The sequence below is a fragment of the Nerophis lumbriciformis genome, linkage group LG13, assembly GCF_033978685.3.
Source record: "Nerophis lumbriciformis linkage group LG13, RoL_Nlum_v2.1, whole genome shotgun sequence".
Classification (NCBI taxonomy): domain Eukaryota; kingdom Metazoa; phylum Chordata; class Actinopteri; order Syngnathiformes; family Syngnathidae; genus Nerophis; species Nerophis lumbriciformis.
In genome coordinates, this window is record NC_084560.2 from 38,413,761 (window position 1) to 38,428,311 (window position 14,551).

General features: G+C 41.2%; 1 protein-coding gene across 5 annotated transcripts in view; it reads right to left on the bottom strand.

Moving 5' to 3' along the window:
• Nucleotides 1-14,027, bottom strand: part of sf3b1 (splicing factor 3b, subunit 1) — a 28,421-nt gene extending 14,394 nt beyond the window's left edge. The window contains exons 1-15 of one of the 5 annotated variants that reach the window (XM_061970843.2): nt 13,928-14,027; nt 13,291-13,469; nt 13,037-13,138; nt 7,196-7,310; nt 5,123-5,202; nt 4,873-5,058; nt 2,922-3,384; nt 2,725-2,846; nt 2,446-2,643; nt 2,262-2,363; nt 1,313-1,492; nt 1,144-1,230; nt 630-900; nt 395-540; nt 11-157 (exon numbers count right to left, since the gene is read on the bottom strand). In XM_061970843.2, the coding sequence (XP_061826827.2) occupies nt 11-157; nt 395-540; nt 630-900; nt 1,144-1,230; nt 1,313-1,492; nt 2,262-2,363; nt 2,446-2,643; nt 2,725-2,846; nt 2,922-3,384; nt 4,873-5,058; nt 5,123-5,202; nt 7,196-7,310; nt 13,037-13,138; nt 13,291-13,469; nt 13,928-13,955 (2,406 nt within the window). In that variant the 5' untranslated portion in view covers nt 13,956-14,027. Of the gene's footprint in view, nt 1-10; nt 158-394; nt 541-629; nt 901-1,143; nt 1,231-1,312; nt 1,493-2,261; nt 2,364-2,445; nt 2,644-2,724; nt 2,847-2,921; nt 3,385-4,872; nt 5,059-5,122; nt 7,031-7,195; nt 7,311-13,036; nt 13,139-13,290; nt 13,470-13,927 lie in introns of those variants that run through there. The other 4 variants (XM_061970844.2, XR_009816438.2, XM_061970846.2 and 1 more) reach the window with 4 other exon arrangements.
• Nucleotides 14,028-14,551: the final 524 nt, after the last annotated feature.

Here is a 14,551-nt window from a genome sequence, read left to right on the forward strand (position 1 = left end):
CCTCCCCTACCTTGAGCACAATCTTCTTCATCTCCTCATCAGGGGACTGGAACTCTCTGATGAGGATCAGCATCACTTCCCTGGTGTAGTAGTTGGCGTACTCGGCATCCATCAGTGGGATGAGGTAACCGATAGCTTTGAGGAAGGCGGCCAAACCCTGTAGTCAAGAAAACGCAAACTCTTCATACAACTTCTGCGATGGTTAAACTATTTTGTGATGAGTGTTGTCTGAAGCTGCCAGTAGAGTATTGGTGGCCATTTTTAATGACCTCTACTGACAGCAGCAGCCCCAACGAGGAGACACTCTAGCAAGCAAATATTCACACTGTAGCCACATGAAGGCTTTGTGCTGGATGGTGATCTTGCATGTTTTTACTTTTAGAACTATGCTCACCTTTCCTCTGTGCTGTCTGATACCCTTCCAGAGGGGCTTGAGCACCGAGTCGAAGGATTCGATACCGTACGGTGTGGCGGCTTCAGCCAGAGCGGCGATGGCCAGGGCACTGATGGTCCTCACCTTCTGCTGCTCATCCACCAGACCTGCAGCACGGAAACCAAAGCACTTGTCAGAGTTGGCACATATCAACAGCGAAAGCAGCGCGACGGTGACAATCTTGCACGTGACCGACCGTGCTCGATGATCTCCACCAAGCTGCGGAGGTGAGGAAGGATGGCGCAGCCCATGAGAATGGCGATCTGCTGCACAATTTTGATGCCCGTGTGCCGGGCCTGCCAGGACTTCTTGCTCTTGCAGACGGCTTTGAGGAAGGGCAGCAGGGAGGGAATGCCCAGGGCGGACGCGACCACGGCAAAGGCTCTGGCGGTTGTGTTCCTGACGTACTCGTCCATGTTGTCGATGTCGGGTCGCATGGTGGAGATCATCGTTGCCAAGCCGGCAGCCTGGGAAGAGAGGAATTTTGGTTATGTGGGCGTGTTTGCATAATAGTTACTCATTGATCTGTGTGTAAAAACATGACTGTCACCAGGTTTGGGGTGAAAACAGACAAAACGTTGTCAAGCCTGTCTACTCTCGTCCTGGTGTTAATCTAGCCAACGACTCGGTCTGCTCTGACCACAGACTGGTCGAACAGGCTGCAATGGGTCGCAGGCAGAAAAAAAACCTTGAAGCATGCTTCAAAGTACCTTGGCCAAGTTGGAAATGATCTCTCTGCCTTCTACTCGGGCGTAGTAGTCCTCGTCAATCAGCAGGGGCTCGATCACCACCAGGATCTAAACACAGAACAGGTAGTTGATCACTTTTGCAAGTCCAATCGAAGGATTAAAAAGGCTGTAGAAGGGAAGTGGGGGTTACCTTGTGTACGTAGGGTCGAACCAAGTCATCCAGTTTGTAGAGGATGCGGTCGATAACTTTAACCAGCAGATGGCGCTCTTGGTCCTCGAGGGTGGGGGACATGAGCAGTGGCAGGATCTGGTTGAAAAGTGGTCCTGCCCCAAACTCGCGAGCTTTATCTGTGATTTGACGCAGGGCCGCCTACAAACATGAATAACAACGGTTTACACCACAAGGAAACAACATTTTCTCAACAGGATGTTTTGTCTGCTATATCCAGCAGAAGATTTGAGGCGGACCACAATGGGAGCCGCGGTTTGGTTTAGCAAGAATCATTCACAGTGATGCCAAGTACAGGCGGAGTGCTGGGTGTTGACCTTGCACATATACACTTTCTACGTCATCCAGAAAAATACATGCCCACTAGAAGACATATTTTATCCAAGAGGAGTATGGGGAAAAAATATTTTTGTGTAGGGTTGCCGACAATAAGAATTTTTAATACCATCGTTATATTACAATGCATAATACATGTCGATGACACATTCGAGCTGTGTCTGAAAAATTGACAATTGATAAGTAACCAGATATTAACAATAAAATACCAACTAGATAGTAATAGTTCTGACAAAATGATAAAACTAGAACAGGTGCAATATGCATAAAATTTCAGACGTCAGTATCCAAATTAATAATTGTTGTAAACTATTTTAAAAATGATTCTATTAGCATATACTGTACATGTCAAATAATATAATGTGATATGTATTGTTAGTGCAGGAGGCTGCAAAACATATCCCGATATAGATTTGAGATCATATCGCCCATTCCTACTGTTGGGTAAAATACTGCAGCATCCAGAGCTAAGCTTCTAGCATCTAAGGTAAGTAAAATTAGCACGTGTGTTTTGTCTAGTCATTATGTCCTCACATGGTACAAAATGTGGGAATGCACAAAGCAAGGTACCAACCTTTCTCATGGGCGGGGTTCCATTTTTAATCTTCAACAGCAGCTTCATGATCTTCCTTTCCTTCTGTTCTTCAGGACTCAAAGTGGATTCATCCACTTCAACCTGAGACAAACACACATTCAGACATGTTCAGTAAAGGCAGTTGGCTGATTTTTTTTTTCGGTTACGCGGCTTTGATGCTGACCAGCAGTTTGTCAAAATACTGGATGTCGTCGGGTTTGAGGAAGGGGAGGTTCCCAGAGGGTTGGTCGTTCATCTGCTTGGTGGTGCGGTCCTCTATTTGCATGTGGAAGCCCGTCATGCCGCCGATGGGTGTGGGGGTGGCGGCTAGCTTGCGGGCCGGTGTGCGTATGGGTACGTAGCCAGCTGGTGGAGGCAAGACCTGCACAGAGCGAGCAGATGAAACAGGATCGTAAAAGACTTGGAAAACGTAACGCGGAAGAAGATGGAATGGTGTGCTGACCTTGTATCCTTCGGGAAACATGGCATCGAGCTCATCATCTGTGAGGGGCCGGTTTCTCTCGTCGATCTCCCGCTCCCACCTCCAGGCCTGCAGCTGCTCTGGAGTCATGTTCATCAGGTGACCTGGACAAAACATTATGATGTGGCTTGTTTATCACAGAGGGCGGATTAGGACAATAGACAGTAAGGTGTTCCTACCTGGTGTTGGGGTGGCCATGTTCATGGCAGGCGTTCCTATCGGGGTCTTTCCAGGGGTCAGCAGTGGAGTCGAGGAGCCCATCTGACTAGCTGGGGTTTCATCCCAACGGGATTTCCTCTTGCTGGCCCCCGGCGTAGGGGTCTCCCCTACAGACTCGTCCCCCCTGTCTGTGCGTGGTGTTTCGGCCCAGCCACTCCCGTGTCCGGGGGTCTCCCTCTCTGTCTTTGGAGTTTCGTCCCAGCGGTTCTTGCGGACGCTTCCCGTGGCTCCTCCGTGGCCGGGTGTGGCATGGCCGGGAGTGTCCCTTCCGGGAGTAGCGGCGCCGGCCGGTGTGTGGCTTGGGGTGGGGTCCCACATGCGGGTGCTGGGGGTGGCGCCGGGGGTCTCGCTGCCTTTGGGTCGGCCGGGGGTTTCGTCCCAATGGCTGTTGGATGGTGTGTGTGCGGGAGTGTGTCCTGGGGTCTGGAAGATTTACAAAATATCAATACAACAATTCATTAATAACTCACTAGTGTGGGATTCTCCTAAATTACATTAATATACAGTAATACCTCGATTTACGAACCACTCACTGTACAAACTTACAAATCACAGACTGCATTAAAATGTGCCTTGATGTACATGTAATAAGCACACTACTTACAGTATAAAAACTTTGTGGGGCCCAACATAACTACTTCCTAGTTAGACAACATACCATAGGTCGCCTATACAGTACTGCCATCTAATGTCTTGGAAATACAACTGCGTAACAAGTAAGACTCAAATGTAATAGTAAATTTGGACAGCACAGTTATAATCAGCACATTTTAAATGTAACAATATTTTTTTATTATCCAACAATTACCGTAATACACACTTAAGCACAGAAAATCGGTACGGTTGAGTTCTGGTCTCGATTCCCAGGTACCAGCAATTGGTAACGTATCAACGTTAACTAAAATAGGGACTTTTGTTGAGGCTGGAACTAGGGCTGAGCTGATAAAACACTATCACTATATATCACAATAGACATTTAATCATATCAAAATAAAACGTGTTCGTTAAAACATTTGATAAAAATTTGGTCCGAAAAAAACGGGAAAAATAAAGCTTGGTTGGCTGCATAAACAAAGACACTCGCAGCCTGGTAAGCTCGCCAAACAGGAAGTGGTCGTGAAATGGGAGGGGCAAGCTAAACAACCAATCGCGTATCAGTATCAACCATCACTTTTGGTTGCACCATCTTGCTGTCCATTTTGGGGATTTTTCCCCCAAAACATACCGTAGTCCTTCCCAGCGCTTATCTTTTCTTATCAATACACGTCCGTTCCCTATTCGGATGTACGGAAACAGCTAGGAACTAAAGTGCAGGACTGTATAATCTGAAAATAAATAACCTAACAAATGTGCTATATTTAAAGATAATAATTTGGTCCTGTAATATTTTAATAATTATTGCATTACATTACTTTGTGGCACTAAATCTGCAAATACTTGTTCTTTTCAGGTTTCTCTAAGTTTACATTTTGCACTATTGTGTTACACTTTATTAGGCATTTCTTACATATTTCTTTTTTTCTTTCTTTTTTACAACCTTGAGGTTATTAAGTGTTTATTGTAAGTTTAGAATGTGTTTACATTGACTGATTGTGTTCCATGCTTGTATTGATATTTCATTTACTTTCTGCCTTGATAGGATACGTTTGAAGAAAACTTTTTTATCCTGGTCCACATTTCCATAGATCATAAAAAATATCAATAATTATTGATATGGACCAATATAAAAAAACATATATTGCGATACAGTTTTCAGCCATATCGCCCAGCGCTAGCTGGAAACTATTATTCATGCTTTATTTCTTATGTAAAAATTTACCTCAGTATACCAATTAAGAACAAATAAGGTTGGCAAATTGAGGTTCCACTGTAATGCTTATGTGGTGGGTTAATTCAAGAAAGAAAAAAAACCTCAGAACCGGCATCAGCCTGGTCCCAGCTGGACATCTTTTTGGGGGTGGAATTGGTGGGTGTTTGGTCAGCTGTCTGGTCCCAGCGACGCTTGCGTTTAGCGGCAGCTTGGCTGGCGGCCAACCCGTTGACAGCTTTCAGGTCGCCTGACTTGGCCTTCTCTACCATCTGCAGCCGGATCTCTCTCTGCAGGCATTAAAGACACCCGTCAGCCAACACGCTACAAAGCAAACAGGCTTCTTCCTCTCACCTCCTCCTTGGACAGGTTCTGCTCCCTCATGACGTCCATGTACGACCTGACCTGCAGCTTGGGGTCTGGCGTTTTGCCTCCTGCGCGAAAGAGCACCAAGAAGGACAGAGGACAGTCATCAGTGCACGTTGTCAGGGAACACTTTGCTCTTCACACCAAGCACAAACACAGCCAGCTAACCCTTACTTTCTTTTTACAAATTATGTTGCTGTGTGTTAAAAAAAACAACTGCTGATTCACACACAAAAAACATTACATTGAAATCTACATATTTCTTCCTCTCTTACATAGACATAGCATCATGAAGACATAAACAAGCAGATACATGGAGAGAAGAGCTTAGGTTTGTGGTGCTGTTTTGTTTTAAGTGGATATAGATGTTATAGCCATCACTGATGCAGGAGGTCCTGGGCTGTGCTCTTCAGAATACGTACACTTTCAGTGCCAAGGGTCCATCTGCAGTCAGACTTCAACCGGCAGAAAAGCAGCCTAGAAAATTGCTCTTTACCATTAGTAACACTTTGGAAAAGGGTTTGAACTTACACACAACAGTATACCACCTGTGTTGCATTGATATATATGGCACTCAAAAAAATTGCAAAAAATAAGAAAATATCTTCTCGGGGGACAACCCACAAAACATTATGCAACTTAAGGTTGATCTGGAAGTAAGGCTGTTTCCAAGCCAAATATTACAGAAAAATAAATAAATTAAAGGGTCTTTTCTTGGGAATCAAGAGTACGTCTAGCTGAGCAGATTCCCTTCAGAGTAACTAGCATGTGGACCCTGACAAAAAAAAAAACTATGCACTGTGTCCCCCATAACCTACACAGGATGAGTTGCTGCGCCCTTAACAGAGTGCAGTACAGGACTGGCAAAGCAGTACTGCTGTAGGAGAGAAATTAAGGACAGTTAGTATGGGCGTGTGGTATGGCGGCACACAATGTTCTTGATAACATATTTCTATTTTACAGAGCCTTTGTAAAATAAAAATATTGATATATTTCTGTGACAACAAAAGTACACACCGCTGTCGCTACATGCAGGCTACAAATTAGCCACCTGACGTTATTTTTGTTGGGAAAACTAGCTTCCTCTTATCAATAATATCAGTGTCCATTGCTAATAGGGATGGGCAGAACAGCTGTTGGTTGAGTTGTTATCTAGTAAATGGAGATACATTTGAAACAATTAAGGCTAATGTAAGTGCAATATTTGGGTACAACCGGCAGAATCGCTGACTGAATAATTATGTGAAATTTAGCTGCATGTACGCATGAAAATAGATGTTCGGAACATTTGGGTACAAATCCTCCCATTCTTTTATTGCGACACAATTGTTGGAAAAATTAGATTAGCTTGTTGGAGTTGACCAGGCTATTACAAATAGCACAATTATTAATACAAGCGGGCAAAGTTAGCAAATGTCAAATGCCCATCTGTCGTTGCTCAAATGCCCATATGTCGTTGCTTGTGCCCTATGCTTGTTATATGTTGCGTAACGTTATGATTAAAATATTGTTCTATGCTGAGTCTTCCTGGGAGTACAGCTATCGAGAAGACCTAGGAGCTGGGAGAGTCTACAGTCTTTGTGTTTCATTTAAGCTTGGACTAGCTACCTAATATTGACTTGTCGGGCGTGTATACATCATAGCGCTGCACAATTTAGCCTTACGGTCACGTGGGATTGTTAACCCTTCGACTCACACACGCAACCCATCTGCGACCCACGTCTCGTTAGGGCGAACTACCCGATTCCGACACCTAACCGCCTCTCCTATTCAAAAGCATGGTAATCCTACTAGGAGTTTAGCTTTTCTGCACAATGCAACTCTCCCCCGCCCCCACCAAAACCCTGATGTTTGTGGCAAAGGAAAAACTATCAGACAATAGACAAGGACATAGGATTGACCACAGAAAAGGCATGAAGTCTGGGAGGCATCAAACTGCATTGTGGTCGAAGGGTTGAACAGCTACCATGTGGTCATACATAGCAAAACCATGAAAAGTGAGGAAATAATACAAAGGGTCCGTATAATAACGACAGGAGGGGAGAATACGGCAAAATTTACCATCTGCAAAGGGGTCCAGACGCTCCGGCGAGATGATCATCTGCATGCGTCGACCTTTGTATTCGTCCTCCCGCTCTGCGATCTTCTGTGGCCGATGCTCCGCGAAAGGGTCATACTGCAAAGAAATGAATACAAAAAAATCAATTGTGGTATATGGGAAAATGTCCAGTATATCCTAATAATTCAGTCGTCTCCAGATTTTGTGGGATTTCTTGCATCCTATTATGCCTCATCGCTAAACAACCTTTTTTTATTGCGATGGTTGGATGCTTTTATTTTCAAAAACATGCAAAAAAATAAAACAGTAAAAATGATAACTAAGGTAAAAAAAATAATTAAAAATAGCAAACAACGGGGGGTGAACTCGCGTGATGTCACAAACTGCAAGTGAAGCAGATTGACCAACCTATGTGCTTTTTTGAATTTTTTTATGATCAGCTATTGTACTGTCATGTGACAAAAAAATATTTGGAAACAATTAGGTGTGTAAATAAACATTTACAAAAGCTTTCATACCGGTTTGTATCTAAGGCTAATAGTCTGGTGCGGCCAATATATGTAAAAATATTTATTTCTTCTAAAATTAAGTGGGTGCGGCTTAAATACTGGTGCACACTTTAGCCCGAAAAATTCGGTACATTAGGTAAAACTTGGTTAAAAGATTTCAGTGTGTGTGTAAAAGTATTTTTGAGCACATACTATACTGTGATAATAGTTATAACTGCGGTAATTTTGGTCACAATAACCGTAATATGAATTTTTTATATCATTACATCCCTACAACAATGTTTTAAATTTGTGGGACTTTTTTTTGTGATCACTGAAGCCGAAAAGCCTAAAACAACTAGAAAAAAGGTGCTTCAAATGTTGCATTGGTTTGTGGCTTTTTTCCCCAACAACATTGCATCCGTTTGTAATTGCCAAAATTTGTCAAAGTTTTAAGTTAATGGATTTTTTGCGATTGTTGCAACTTAAAACAAGTTGTGCGAAAAGCTGCAATGCTTTTCACTTGGCTTTTTGCTTTGCACTGCCTTTTTCCCCTCAACACTGCAAGCCTGAACACCAGCCAAATTCCTCAGGCTGAGGATTTTTTTTAATCAAATGTGGGGGGAAAATTGTTGCTTTAAAAATATCTATATTCTGTTAAAACAGTAATGCCAACAAACAAGCTATTTGGTTGTGTTTTTGTTATATTTTGGTTTAAAAATATATATAACTAAGCAAATTGTAAATAGCCTCTTTAAAGGGGAACTGCATTTTATTGGCCTATCATTCACAATCATTATGTAAGCCAAGAACACGTTTTCCCTTTTTTTTGTAATGCATTCTAAATATGCTAGCAAAAGTCACTCTATTCCACCTGTAAAGCGCTCTAAAAAACATCCAAAAACCTCCATCATCGAATAGATGCTGTAACAGGTACATTCGTAACATGTAATATTTACATATTTCGGTCATTTTAAGCATACGGTGGCGGAATAATTACACAAAGTTCGCTTTTCCCTTCAATAACAACATTACTAATCATGACAGACCTAATGAAAGAGAACAGAGATTACTTTGGGACAAATGATGGCACAAAACCTTCCATTTTGAGCCCTAATATAAAGAGGATGAGCTGCAAATTTTAAAATGTGTGCTAAACAGATCTAGCTTTAATGAAACACTAAGCATCATGTAGCCGTATTGTTAAGTGCTCAGCAAGATACACAAACTATGAACATAATAAAACGATCACCATTCCTGTTCCCACTGGGATGTTGACTGATCGAATGTTCATATCTTCCCGTTTAGATTAAGAATTAATTGTAATCCCCAGGAAGGGTTAAAATAAGGTGCCGCAAACAAGTGTGTTTTCATGTTTTTCTCGTAATATCTGAGTCTAAATTGAATGTTAAAGTTTACAATTTCTCGGTTAATGACCACGCCCTTCTACTCTCCAGGTGAGAGGCACGATTGATCATCTAAAATTAACATTTGACTCAGAGGCGATGCAGCAGCTCACCGACTCGAATATGACAACATAGCAGCATAAACTAGTTAGTTACAAAGCACGATATTTTACAACCTAGAATGCATAAAAAGAGAAAGACGTGTTCTTGGGCAACGTACTTGCTTTTAAATTGAATTATTACTTAATCGTTTTAAATTATTTTTGACCTGTTGTGGTATGACTGCTGTTGTTCTGTTGTATTGTCTTGTTGTAATTATTATCAGAATCAGAAATACTCTATTAATCCCCGTGGGGAAATTAAAATTTTCAGCACAATCCCATTCAAGATCAGACAAACATTACAGGGAGACAGAACAGGATCGCTGTTTTTTTGTGGTAATTATTATCAGAATCAGAATTACTCTATTAATCCCAGAGGGGAAATTTAAATTTTCAGCACAATCCTATTCAAGATCAGACAAACATTACAGGGAAACAGAACAGGATCGCTGTTATTTTTAATTTATTTGTTTGTTGTAATTAGGGCTGCAACAACTAATCGATTAAATCGATTATAAAAATAGTTGGCGATTAATTTAGTCATCGATTCGTTGGATCTATGCTATGCGCAGAGGCAATTTTTATTTTTATAAACCTTTATTTATAAACTGCAACATGTACAAACAGCTGAGAAACACTAATCAAAATAAGTATGGTGCCAGTATGCTGTTTTTTTCTTCAATAAAATACTGGAAAGGATAGAAATGTAGTTTGTCTCTTTTATCCGATTAATAATCGAAATAATAATCGACAGCTTAATCGATTATCAAATTAATCGTTAGTTGCAGCCCTAGTTGTAATTATTATCAGAAGTTATTGCAACTTTGTGTCCCCCTCTTTGTCAGGTCGCTCTTGAAAAGTGAATTTTAATGTCAATGAGTCTTTACCTGGTTAAACAAAATTGATTGATTGATATAGGGATTGTGAATACCGTATTTCCTTGAATTGCCGCCGGGTATATAGTATGCGCCTGCCTAGAATTACTGCCGGTTCAAACTCGTTTCGCAAAATAATTAGCGCATGCTTAGCATTACCGCCGGGTCAAACTTGTATCGCAAAATAATTAGCATATGCCTAGAATTTCTGCCGGGTCAAACTCGTCCTTCACCTGTCATCATTTTCAAAATGGAGGAGGCTGATTTCAATAATTCGAAATTGCATAAAGGGAAGAAGATTAAGAGCTATTCAGTAGGAGTTAAGGTCCAAGCTATTGAATATGCTAAAAAGAACAGTAAGCAGCTATGTTTTATTAATATACCGTAGCTGCGTGTGTCAAATATGAGTCATTAAATGACTCCCGCCTCCTGGTGGTCGAGGGCGCTAGTGATCCTTCTTGCGTCTACTCGGCTGCAGAAGAAGTGACAACAAGCAGCAACAGCTTTAGCAGCGATCGTTTATTTTTTCCTCTCGCTTGCACTTTTAACATGGAGGATTACATATCTAAAATAAAACAGTTTTCTAAACTGGACTTTCAATCGAAGCAGGAGGTAATAATTAAAGGAATATCTCCATCGAGACAGAGAGACTTTTAAAACTGAAGAAAGATAAGGAAGACTTCTATAAACAAGTTATAGATGCTTTTGGTCAGAAGGAGCTGCGCATGGACTTCATTTATAAGTAAAGGTAAGACCATAATAACGTTTTTTTAATTAAATGTGACTCCGAGGTACTTGAACTCCTCCACTGAGCCGGAAGGCAAAGCTCTCAATTTACCGGTCGATCTACGTTCCCATCCTCACCTATGGTCATGAGCTTTGGGTTATGACCGAAAGGACAAGATCACGGGTACAAGCGGCCGAAATGAGTTTCCTCCGCCGGGTGGCGGGGCTCTCCCTTAGAGATAGGGTGAGAAGCTCTGTCATCCGGGGGGAGCTCAAAGTAAAGCCGCTGCTCCTCCACATCGAGAGGAGCCATATGAGGTGGTTCGGGCATCTGGTCAGGATGCCACCCGATCTTCTCCCTCGGGAGGTGTTTAGGGCACGTCCAACCAGTAGGAGGCCACGGGGAAGACCCAGGACACGTTGGGAAGACTATGTCTCCCGGCTGGCCTGGGAACGCCTCGGGATCCCCCGGGAGGAGCTGGACTAAGTGGCTGGGGAGAGGGAAGTCTGGGCTTCCCTGCTTAGGCTGCTGCCCCTGCGACCCGACCTCGGATAAGCGGAAGAAGATGGATGGATGGATAATTAAATGTGCTTTTCATGATGGTATCCTTACATCACACTCAAATTTATAAGCGCAGGACTAAATTTACCGCATGCCTTTGGTAAATGCCGGAGTGATAAGAGGTTTTAAAATAATTAGCGCATGCTTGCCTTTACCGCATGGCTTTGGTAAGCGCTGGAGTGAGAAGAGGTTTTAAATTAATTACATACCTGCCAACTTTTGAAATCAGAAAAACCTAGTAGCTAGTAGCCAGGGTCCAGGGGCCGTAGGCCCCGGTAGGTCCAGGACAAAGTCCTGGTGGGGGGTTCAGGCTTCGCCCCCCGACGCAAAATGATTATTAGCATTCAGACAGGTTAAAATGTTGCTAAAACCATCACTTTTCTATCAGTCACAGTGACTTTTCAAAACAAAAATATTACAGCAAAAATCATATGGGTTGATTGACATGTTTATTCTGTAAGCTAACTTCAATAGTTTGAAATTATTTTGACAGTTAATGCCAGTTATCCTGTCAACCTTTCACAAGACTTCAATTTGTTAATTGAAAGTATAAACAGTATAAACACTTTTTACAGTAAACAAATGGTAAAACAGTACTAAACAATTCCATTAAAAAAAAAATTGGTGTCATTATTAACTTTCTGTCCAAGCTTGTATAATCTACTGCCTTGTTCAATTGTATAAAATATTCTGTGCCTAAAATTCACATTTCTATCACAATTATCATACTGTAAACATGGTAAGCTAACTTCATTAAAATTAATAGTCCTGTCAATAGCATGGAATTACAATTCAAATGTAGTTTTTTTGTAAGCCTTTCAAAAGAATTCAAAATATGAAAAATTAATGAAAATTAATTTAAGCCATCAGACACTTGAAAAGTGGCACATCACATCTCTAATGTAATCATTTTAACTTTTCAACAGAAATAGCACTGCAAAAATATTAAGGACATACTTCTGTATTTTGGTAGTTATGCTGTCAACATTTAACAAGATTTCTTCAACTTGGACTTGAAAGCATAAATAGTATAAACACTTTTAACAGTACTAAACAATTCCAATAGATAACATTGGTGTCATTACCTTTTTGTGGCTAAAATCCAAAAAACGTTGAAAGTTTTCCACTTGTATCGCTAGCAACGGCATTAGACTTGTGTTTTTTTGTCCCAACGTGGTCTTTTACATCGCTAATTCCTCCGTGTCCGATCGAAAAATCTTGTCTGCACAAGGTGCAATTCGCGTAGTTTTCACCCTTTTTGGAACGGATAATTATTCCCGGATAGGCTTTTGAATATTCTTCACGGAATGACTGCAGTTTTCTTTTCGGTTTAAGACTCGTTTGCGATTTTCTCCGGCTGATTCCATGATCGTTCGCTCGTTTGGAAACAATGGCAACAGGTGCCTCGTGCTTGGCAGCGGTGCTATAAATAGCCTCGCGCATTTTTAAAAAATATTTTTTTTAATTAATGAAAAACCGTATTTTTTATCACTGCAACCGTAACCCGGAATAGGTTGATGAAAACCGTACTAATTACGGGAAAACCGGAGTAGTTGGCAGGTATGTAATTACCACCCCGAACAATTCAAGGAAATATGGTATGTAAAATTCCAAAAAAATGACATTTCCCCTTAAACTTGGTGAAATCAACATTTCACCTGCAATGTGCATCTCTAGTGACTTACTTGTTCATCCGACTGAGGGATGGCGTTAAGGATGGCCACCGGAGCATGGTAACCCTGCTTCTTCTGACCCAGCAAACTTGTCGACGTGTCCTCTTCATCGTCCTAGAGGACATAAAAATGAGAGAAGTCTAGTCACGGTGCGCTAAGAAGCACAACCATGCTTGCTATAAAATGCAGACAAAAAAAGGGCATCGGAAAATGTCAACAACACGGTACAAAGCAGGTATAGCATGAGTAGATAGAAAACATCTTACATCTTCCTGTTCGTTGGCGGCGATGGAGGTGACGTAGCCAGCAAAGCGGCTGTCGCTTCCTCCATATATCTCCTGGTCAAAAAAGCCAGTGGAAACGAGGCCCACTCCTTGCTCTGCTGCTCCTTCTTCCAACAGAGTGGCCTTCATGCCCTGGATCTCCAGGATCTGGGCCTCGATGTCTTCGCAAGACAAAAAAAAATACGTAGACAAAGAAATAAATAGTTATGACACACTATCAAATACAGCGACTCTGACAACAACAATTAGCAATGTAGCCGTAACCACAACGTATTATAGCAATGGCATCGGTGAGAAGTTTAACATCAAATACATTTTCAATATCTGTTCTCATGCTTCACGGATGAATTAAATTAAATAATGTTGATACATTACGTAAATCATCACGATTTTCATGCCGACGGCCGGTAGCTAACATGCTAACAAGCTAGCAACCAGCGCCATTATCTAATTCAGACCGCGTTGTGTCGCATCCAAACCCGTTGCTTTTCTCCGAACATTTAACGGTGTATTTACGTACTCCGAACACAGAAATGTAACAGTAACAAACGCATCCAACAATGTGGTCGGGATTCGACTAAAAATACAGCATATTAGGGTGTTTTTTAAATTAATTTACCTTCGTGTGTTGTGGCGACCTTCGCCATTTTGATGGTGGTTGTTCGCGACTACAACCGGAAGCTAGTACGGACACAATGCCGGAAATGACGACACCTCAGTTGAAGCAAAACAGGAAAATAAAAAATAAAAAAATAAAATAAAACATACTACGACTTGTCTGAGAAACCTTAATATTGAATATGTTAATTTCTGTGATGATAAATGTTCCAACAAATATATGCGGGCAGTTTTAGTGAAATAATATTTTCCGGGCACAGTTCATAGACAATATAGGAGTTTACAAAAGTTGAGCTAAGGAAAATAAGGACAATATACAGGTAAAAGCCAGTAAATTAGAATATTTTGAAAAACTTGATTTATTTCAGTAATTGCATTCAAAAGGTGTAACTTGTACATTATATTTATTCATTGCACACAGACTGATGCATTCAAATGTTCATTTCATTTAATTTTGATGATTTGAAGTGGCAACAAATGAAATCCAAAATTCCGTGTGTCACAAAATTAGAATATTACTTAAGGCTAATACAAAAAAGGGATTTTTAGAAATGTTGGCCAACTGAAAAGCATGAAAATGAAAAATATGAGCATGTACAATACTCAATACTTGGTTGGAAATCCT